General features: G+C 38.1%; 1 protein-coding gene across 2 annotated transcripts in view; it reads left to right on the plus strand.

The window, feature by feature from the left end:
* The window catches only part of LOC115216786 (protein unc-13 homolog D), a 527,921-nt gene that overhangs the window by 501,812 nt on the left and 16,109 nt on the right, over window positions 1–10,000 (plus strand). For both annotated transcript variants that reach the window (XM_036504398.1, XM_029786361.2), the window contains exons 24-25: window positions 2,047–2,134; window positions 7,209–7,371. In XM_036504398.1, the coding sequence (XP_036360291.1) occupies window positions 2,047–2,134; window positions 7,209–7,371 (251 nt within the window). The remainder of the gene's footprint in view (window positions 1–2,046; window positions 2,135–7,208; window positions 7,372–10,000) is intronic.

Consider the following 10,000-nt stretch of genomic DNA (forward strand, 5'->3'; position numbering starts at 1 on the left):
GTAAAAAGCACCCACTACACTCACGGAGTGGTTGGCGTTAGGAAGGGCATCCAGCTGTAGAAACACTGCCAGATCAGACTGGGCCTGGTGCAGCCTTCTGGCTTCCCAGACCCCAGTGAAATGTCCAACCCAAGCCAGCATGGAAAGCGGATGTTAAATGATGATGATGATGATGATGATGATGATGATATATATATATGCCGGTGGCACATAAAAAGCACCAACCAATCATGGCTGCTGCCAGCCTCCCCTGGCACCTGTGCCAGTGGCATGTAAAAAGCACCCACTACACTCACAGAGTGGTTAGTGTTAGGAAGGGCATCTAGCTGTAGAAACTCTGCCAGATCAGATTGGAGCCTGGTGCAGCCATCTTGTTCACCAGTCTTCAGTCAAATCGTCCAACCCATGCTAGCACGGAAAACGGACATTAAACGATGATGATGATATATATATATATATATATATATATATATAAAATTTGCAAATTCGATGACTGGCCCCATGCCAATGGAGCACGAAGAGCACCATCTGAGCGTGATTGCTGCCAGAGCAGCCGACTGGTTTCCATGCCAGTGACATGTAAAAAGCGCCATTCAAACATGATCATTAACAGCTTTGCCTTACTGACTTCCGTGCTGGTGGCATGTGAAAAACATTCAAGTGAGATCGTTGCCGGTGCCACTGGACTGGCTCCTGTGCTTGTGGCACGTAAAAAGCACCATCCGATCATGGCCGTCTGCCAGCCTCGTCTGGCACCTGTGCCGGTGGCACGTAAAAAGCACCCACTACACTCACGGAGTGGTTGGTGTTAGGAAGGGCATCCAGCTGTAGAAACACTGCCAGATCAGACTGGGCCTGGTGCAGCCTTCTGGCTTCCCAGACCCCAGTTGAACCATCCAACCCATGCCAGCATGGAAAGCAGACGTTAAATAATGATGATGATGATGATGATATATATATATATGCCAGTGGCACATAAAAAGCACCAACCAATCGTGGCCACTGCCAGCCTCCCCTGGCACCTGTGCCGGTGGCACGTAAAAAGCACCCACTACACTCACAGAGTGGTTAGCGTTAGGAAGGGCATCTAGTTGTAGAAACTCTGCCAGATGAGATTGGAGCCTGGTGCAGCCATCTGATTCACCAGTCTTCAGTCAAATCGTCCAACCCATGCTAGCACGGAAAACGGACATTAAACGATGATGATGATATATATATATATATATCAAATTTGCAAATTCGATGACTGGCCCCATGCCAATGGAGCACGATGAGCACCATCTGAGCATGATTGCTGCCAGAGCAGCCGACAGGTTTCTGTGCCAGTGGCACGTAAAAAGCGCCATTCAAACATGTTCATTAACAGCTTTGCCTTACTGGCTTCCGTGCTGGTGGCATGTGAAAAACATTCAAGTGAGATCGTTGCCGGTGCCACTGGACTGGCTCCTGTGCTGGTGGCATGTAAAAAACACCACTTGAGCATGGACGTTGCCAGCACCACTTACACTCTTGGAGTGGTTGGAATTAGGAAGGGCATCTAGCTGTAGAAACTCTGCCAGATCAGATTGGAGCCTGGTGCATCAGTCTTCAGTCAAATCGTCCAACCCATGCTAGCATGGAAAGAAGACATTAAACGATGATGATGATGATGATGAGGATATATGATATTATAATTCTTTCTTACAAAATATATAGAACTGTTTAAGAAGTGCTTTGGTTGAACCTGAAACAAAGGATAAGAATTAAAATAAATGCTCAAATTAGGCAATCAACTTCTTTTATTGAAATAAAAAATTTTATTATATAAAATAAAAAGTTGATTGCTTAATTTGAGCTTTTATTTTAATTCTTATATATATATATGTATATATGTATGTATATCATCACAACCACTCTCATCAGCAAATCACTTTACCACTAGTATTCTTTTCCTCATTATCATTTGTTTTACCTTCCTTTCGATCATCATCATCATCATTGTTGTTGTCGTTGTCGTCATCATCATTATTGTCTTTACATTCATTTCTCCCTATTGATTCATTTCAGAAAACACCAGAAGAAGACTATGGACAGGTGGCTCTTAAAGCTGGTTACATATCGGAAACACATGGCTATGTCACTATATATGTGAAAGGTCAGTATTAATACTGTTGTTGTTGCCGTACGATATTGATACTGTGAACCTTTACTGTTTAACGTGAGCTAATTTGAACTGATTAAAATTTTTAGGTCTTTCTACTATTTAGATCAGTACTCCTAAATATGAGCTGTACTTCCCCTTTCTGGGGGCAGTGGAAAATTTTATATGGGTACTGAGGACAAACGAAGTGATAGGGTGGGTGATAATTGCATCTGTATAATTTTTGCTGTCTTTGTTTATCAAAATATTGACAGTTAATAATTTTAATGCAATATTAAGATAGACTACTTGTTAACTCAAAAAATATTTAAAAAAATACAGTTATCAGCAATAATAATAGACTTTGAAATGCAAATAAGTAAATAAACAAAAGCAAATACATACCACTTAAGCACCTAAATTATGGACAATAAACTAAAGTATAATTTAAAAGAGAGTGTCAGAATTTGTGTCTCCATACATGTAATAAAGACAGCCACTGCACCTGTACCATTAGCAGTATGTATATACAAATGTATGTATACCGATGCTGTTAATTCTAGCTTTGTGTGTCATCTTTGATTGCATAGTTTGTCCATATGTATAAACAGATATGTGTAAACTTGCAAATGGACAGAGAAATCAGTATGTGAGTATGTGAATGTATAAAAATTACAGCTACACATCAAAATACAAAAATGAATTTTAACTGGTAGCTATGGGGGTATAGCTGAAGCACAAAAAATATGTAAATGTGTTTAGCTGAAGCCATGTGCTGAAGTCTTGAGTCAATAACTAAGATTAAGCATTGATGTGTCAAATATTTGCTTATGGTAGGGTGATGCTGTGGTAAGTAGTCACCCATGTCAAACTAATACCCAGAACTAAATCAACTGATATTACATGTATGTACATTAAAAATGGGGTGAGACGGGTACGGGGTGGGGGGGTGTTTAAATTTTAGTAGTGGGAACATCGAAAAGTATTGCTAAAAGAAAAGAGGTGATAGTTTAAAAGATTTTGAGAAACACTGATTATGACCAACAGCAGTTTGGTCTTGCCCTTTACTCAAAAACCCCCACATGGTCGCTCAGCTTGCTAGAAATAGAAGCCAAATTTTCTGCAGATTTCATGCTTCCATCTTAAAAAGGATGACATAGTTATGGAAGGTATCCTTTTATCATAGCTCTACGCAGTCATGGAAGCAAAACCTAGAATAGTCATGGGTAGTGAAGGTGTGTGGCTTAGTGGTTAGGGCATTTGGCTCATGAGCATAAGGTTGTGTGTTCAATTCCCAGCAACACATGTTCTTGAGCAAGACATTTTATTTCATGTTGCTCCTGTCCACTCGGCTGGCAAAATGAGTAGTGCCTGTATTTCAAAGAGCCAGCCTTGTCAGACTGTGTGTCACACTGAATCTCCCTGAGAACAACTTTAAGGGTACACGTGTCTGTGGAGTGCTCAGCCACTTGCACGTTAAGTTTATGAGCAAGCTGTTCCGTTGATTGTATCAGCTGGGACTCTCGTTGTCATAACTGATGGAGTGCTCCTACACAGTCATGGGTGATTGGGGACCTGAAGCAAAACAACACCAACAACCAGTGGGTTTACTTTTACAATATCTCAGGGTTTCATAACTTATGTCATAATACTGCTGTATTACTACTACTGCTTGTGTTATATGTAACTGTTACTACAACTCTCTCTGTAACAACGTAGGAATAAGTGATCTCTGAAGAAGCTTTAACAACAACTGAAACAAGTCAGGAGGATTTCTTATTCTGTTTCCTCTAAACACACAAATACGCACTCACACACACACACATGCATGCACATATGCTAGCACACATATGCACACACACACACACAAAATGACTGTGGTTTCACTATTAAGTCTCTATTTTCACAAGGAAGATAAATTTGTGATTACAACTCATCATTATAAATTGCTTCTTTCAATTAAATAATCAATTAATCTAGATTACCAACTGTTGCACTCATATGCAAATTAGACAAACCAATTTAATTCTGTCTAAGTGTGCATATATCATAAATAGCCATAAGCCACTACTGTGTCTGTGTCTGAGAATGAGTAATGAATTTCTGTTGAATCCTTAAAGTGCTGAAACCAGTCAGTTCAATATCATCATCGTTGTTTAACGTCCGCTTTCCATGCTAGCATGGGTTGGACGATTTGACTGAGGACTGGCGAACCAGATGGCTGCACTAGGCTCCAATCTGATCTGGCAGAATTTCTACAGCTGGATGCCCTTCCTAATGCCAATCACTCCAAGAGTGTAGTGGGTGCTTTTACGTGCCTCCGGCACGTAGGCCAGTCTGGCAGTACTGGCAACAGCCACGTTCAAATGGTGCTTTTTATGTGCCACCTACACAGGAGCCAGTCCAGCGACACTGGTAACAACCTCACTTGAATCTTTTTCATGTGCCACCAGTACAAGTGCTAGTAAGGCGACGCAGGTAACAATCATGCTCGAATGGCAACGATCTCACTCGTATGGTACTCTTAGTGCTCCACTAGCATGGATGCCAGTCGTTGAATTTGATTTTGCTTTCGATTTCAATACCCATTTTTTTTTTTACTGCAGAGAGAACAACCTGTGGTTATTTGCTTTTTCACAGTACGGATAAACCTGTTTATTGCACCCAAATCACAGCTAAAAGAAAAAAAAAAACATATTTTAAAGTTACCTTATATTTTTTTGTCATTCTGCCACTATGTTATGCTTCTGCTAATATATATGTATGTACATCTATCTATCTATACAGTTATATTCATACAACAGGCCTGTTATATATATATATATATATATATATATATATCATGTATGTGTGTGAGAGAGATTTATTGACATACTGTGGCAGTATATATTTTACATACGATGTTGCTTTACTGTATTCATGAACAGACATAAATATTTATGTATCTATTTCTCTCTCTCTTTCTTTCTCTCTTCCATTATAAGTAAATATATATATATATATATATATATATATATGCGTGTGTGTGTGTGTGTGTGCATATGTGTGCGCATGTGTGTATGTGTGTGATATTTCCTACTGAAACTATTTCAGTCATCACCTCCAGTGATTGTTCCTTAGATATTTTGCGTGTCTCCAATTTGAAATCGAAAAAACAGAAAAATAAGTATAAATAATATTAATATTTTCAGTTCTGGAAAATAAAATTGGATTCCTTTGTTAGTTATTTGTAAAAAAAAAACCAAAAACAAAACAAAACAAAACAAAACAAAACAAAATAATCAAAAACTTTAGAGATGAAACCTTTAGAAATGGATTGTTTAATTTGAAAACCAAAGTCAATTTCCTTACCTTAACACTTCCCACCTGTTTGGTTTTTGCTTATATTACTACATAAAATCTGACTTTGAAAATAATATACATTTGCTCCCTTTGACAATTTTTCAATGAAAACTGCAAATAATCTTACCATTTTTTGTACACTATTAGTTCAAAAAGAGTATTTCTGTGAAGAGATGGTTTTTTCAATGTTTTCGTCTAGACAAAAGGATCGTATGCATGATCTTGAGAGGTCCTTCAAGACAGGTGGAATTAATGTTTTAATGTTTTTCTTGTGAAGCTGCAAGTTGATGAGGGTAGGGGCAAAAGATGAGCTGGGAGAGAATTTCAGAGGGCCAATGTTCTAAAGTTGGAGGGAAGGAATAGAGAAAGTGGTTAGTGTGAGTGATAGACGGTGGGTGGGTGGGGGGATGGTGGTGAATGTAAGAGTGATGAGAGATGGAGGTGGAGAGAGTTCAGCCTGCCTGAGTGGAGGTGGAGAGGAAAAAAAAATACAGAGAAATGAGTTCAACATGAGTGAGTGGAGGTGGTATGAGACCAACCAGTTCAGCTTCTCAGAAGCTACTGTATTTGCTGTAGAAATGGTAGAATGGGGGAACGGAGGCTGGAAGGAGATGGTGAGTGATTTCTTACTGGCCAATTGGGTGGCCTTTTGATGGTGATGGCAGTGGTGATGGTGGTGGTGGGGATGTGGCTGAGAATGCATGTTTGCATGTAATCCTTAGTGTGCATGTGTGTGTGTATTGGTGTGTGGGTGTGTGTGAGTGCATGCATTTGTGTGTCTGTGAGTGTATGAGTTTGTGTGTGCATGTGTTTGTGTGTGTGTGTGAGCAATGAAGGTGCATGGCTTGATGGTTAAGAGTATTCAGCTCATAATTATAAGGTCGTGAGTTCAATATCTGGTGTTGCATTTTGTCCTTGAGCAAGACACTTTATTTCACATTGCTCCAGTCCACTTAGTTGGCAATAATGAATTGTATCTGTAATTCAAAGGGCCAGCCTTGTCACATTCTATGTCACACCGAATCTCCCTGAGAACTATGTTAAGGGTATGTGTGTCTGTGGAATGGTGAGCTGGTAGAAATATTAGCACACTGGGTGAAATACTTAGCGGTATTTCGTCTGCCGCTATGTTCTGAGTTCAAATTCCGCCAAGGTCGACTTTGCCTTTCATCCTTTTGGGGTTGATAAATTAAGTACCAGTTACGCACTGGGGTCGATGTAATCGACTTAATCCGTGTGTCTGTCCTTGTTTGTCTTCTTTGTATTTAGCCCCTTGTGGGTAGTAAAGAAATAGGTATGTGTGTCTGTGGAATACTCAGCCACTTGCATGTTAATTTCATGAGCAAGTTGTTCTGTTGACATGGATCAGCTGAAACATTAAGTGTCATAACCGAGTGCCAGTTAGAGAGAGTGTGTGTGTGTGTGTGTGTGCGCGCATGTGTGGGTAAGTGTATGTGTGGAAGATAGTGAGTTTGCTGTTGTAATTAAAGAGGCCTTGTTTCACAGATTAAAATCTGGAAACAGGGGAAGATGTAAATGGCTGCATTAGCTATAACAAGGTCCATGAAAACTCAACAGGGAATTCACTAAGTTCAGTGGCTGTGAAGAGAGAAGCATCTAATGTTTCAAATATTGACCTTCATCTTGTAAACAAAACCACCAATGATCATGTTAATAATCGAATGAATATTCACCATTCCATATTTAATAATTGTCTTGCTATTTCCTGTTCTGTTTCTGTTAACAGTAATCAATGCTAAGGATCTTCCGGGCTTGGATACAACAGGATTCAGTGATCCATATGTTGTTATCACTCTACAGCCTCGAATGTTATTCCAAAATCTCAGATCACAGAAGACGAAGATTATTACCAGAACTTTGAACCCTGTTTTCAACTCCTCTTTTCAATTGTAAGTGAAATTTTATTCCTGTCAGATACCTGTTTATATATGTTCTTTGATCCTACATTATTCCCTTAGGGAATAACATGGAATCGAAGACAAACTTAGTGGTGCAAAAATAAAGGGTTACATATTACTGTGAAACATAGTCACGTATCACACAATGTTGCGATTATTGTGACAAAAGTGTCAATTAAGAGACATTCCATTTCTATTTGGTCATTAGTTGCAGGATATCAATTTTCTTTCACCTGTCATTTGATTCTGCAAACAAGATCAGTTTACCTATAGAGATGTAATTTTTTTTGTTCAATACTATATGTATGTATGTGTGTGTGTATGAATGTATGTATATATGTTTGTATGTATAAATGTATGTATATGTGCATGTATGTATGTATGTATATGTGCATGTATGTATGTATGTATGTATATGTGTGTGTGTGTGCGTGTGTGTTTATGTATGTATGCATGTATTTATATATTTACATATTTATGCATACATACATTATATACATGCACACATACATACATACGTATATATATATTTAGAGGAATATATACATATATATATATATAAACAAGCTAACACCTATATATATATATATATATATATATATGAAAATATATATGTATGTATGCATGTATGTATGTATGTATGCATGTATGTATGTATGTATGTATGTATGTATGTATATATATATATATATATATATATATATATATATATATATATATATGTATATGCATATCTGTATGCATAAATACATTATATTATTATTTATAATACATTATGTCATTATTGTTTATGTGTTCTTTGAAACATTGTACTGTTTATTTTGGAAGAATATTTGAAAGAGCAGACATGCTAAGTACCAAATAAACATTATTTTTCTCTTTTAGCATATTGGAGAAAAAAATAAAGATATGAAAAATTTACAAGACCAAGATTACATCTTCAATTCTAGTTACATCTACCTATTCTTTGAAAAGGTTGGGGTGGGGAATCTCAGTTATATAATTTCTGTTTTTCAGAGGAAATATTTATACATTTCAAGCAGAATGATTCTAAACACATAATCTACCTAATGTCACTCATATTAAACGCGTGTTAAATTCCACCTAATACTCACACTAAACACATACTGTGCAAAATGGCAGAGCAGCCATATTAAGCACATATGTTAGTATGTGCCAGATACTGGCATGCATTCCAGTATCAGTGTCATATTTTTGCTGATTAACATCTACTTACACACAGGGTTTACTACTTGCTAGTTGCTTCAATCAAGTGCCTCAGTTATAGGTCATGTTGTAAATAAAGATCCTTTGGCTTAGGCATATATGAAATAAAATAGGGCTTGGCCCCTAGACATATGTCATACCAGCTCAGAGATGTGTAGATATGATCTAATGTCATATGAGTCAGTCCCTCTGTTTAAGGATTAAATAACCCCATACCTCAGAGATAAGCTTGGGAGAGTAAACTACAAGTATAGTAGCAGGTAGAATTCTTAGCATGTCGGACTAAATGCTTAGCAGCATTTCTTCTTTGTTCTGGGTTCAAATCTCATAGAAGTTAATTTTTTCTTTCACCCCTTCAGGGTCAAAAATTATAAAGGACCACTCAAATACAAGGACTGATGCAACTGACTTCACTCTTTCCCTTAAAATTGCTGGCCTTGAATTCTGCAAAGAACAGGCATCCATGTTCTTGATCATTTATGAGGGGGTGCTCTTTTACTCTTTTACTTGTTTCAGTCATTTGACTGTGGCCATGCTGGAGCACCACCTTTAGTCAAGCAAATCGACCCCAGGACTTATTTTTTGTAAGCCTAGTACTTATTCTATCGTTCTCTTTTGCCGAATTGCTAAGTTACAGGGACATAAACACACCAGCATCGATTGTCAAGCAATGAGGGGGGGGACAAACACAGACACACAAACATACACACACACACACACACATATGGCAGGCTTCTTCCAGTTTCCATCTACCAAATCCACTCACAAGGCTTTGGTCAGCCCGAGGCTATAGTAGAAGACACTTGCCAAAGGTGCTACGCAGTGGGACTGAACCCAGAATCATGTGGTTTGTAAGCAAGCTACTTACCACACACCCACTCCTATGCCTAGTGCTGAAAAGTTCCTGGCTTTGGGTAAAAGAAAATACAGAACGATCAGTTAATTATGATTTTATTCAACGTATTCCTCTCCTAGATTCAAACACTTACTGCAGTGGTCCTTCAGATTTATCAAGCCTTGTAAAAGAAATCGGAAGGTTGAGCCTCCAACCAGGCCTTTTGCAACATCCTTAAGGCGAGGAATTTTTCAGCACCCCATTGTACACGTCATGAAAACCAGGTACCTAGTATTACAAGTCCTAGGGTTCAAGAAAAAAAATGAAAGCAAAAATTGCTAACAGAAGGTATTGAGAAACCATGGCTGAATCTTTCCCCACAAAATCATGAATCTCCAGACATTAAGTATGGAAATCCATAGTTACCAACACTTGTAAATAATCTATAAAAGAAAGAGAGAGAGAGAGGTAGAGAGGGAAAGAAAGGGTGAGAGAGAGCAAGAGGAGAGAGATAGAGAGTGATCCGTAAGAAACATTACTGTACAATTAGACATTCAT

Source organism: Octopus sinensis, linkage group LG1, assembly GCF_006345805.1.
Source record: "Octopus sinensis linkage group LG1, ASM634580v1, whole genome shotgun sequence".
In the NCBI taxonomy this organism is placed as follows: domain Eukaryota; kingdom Metazoa; phylum Mollusca; class Cephalopoda; order Octopoda; family Octopodidae; genus Octopus; species Octopus sinensis.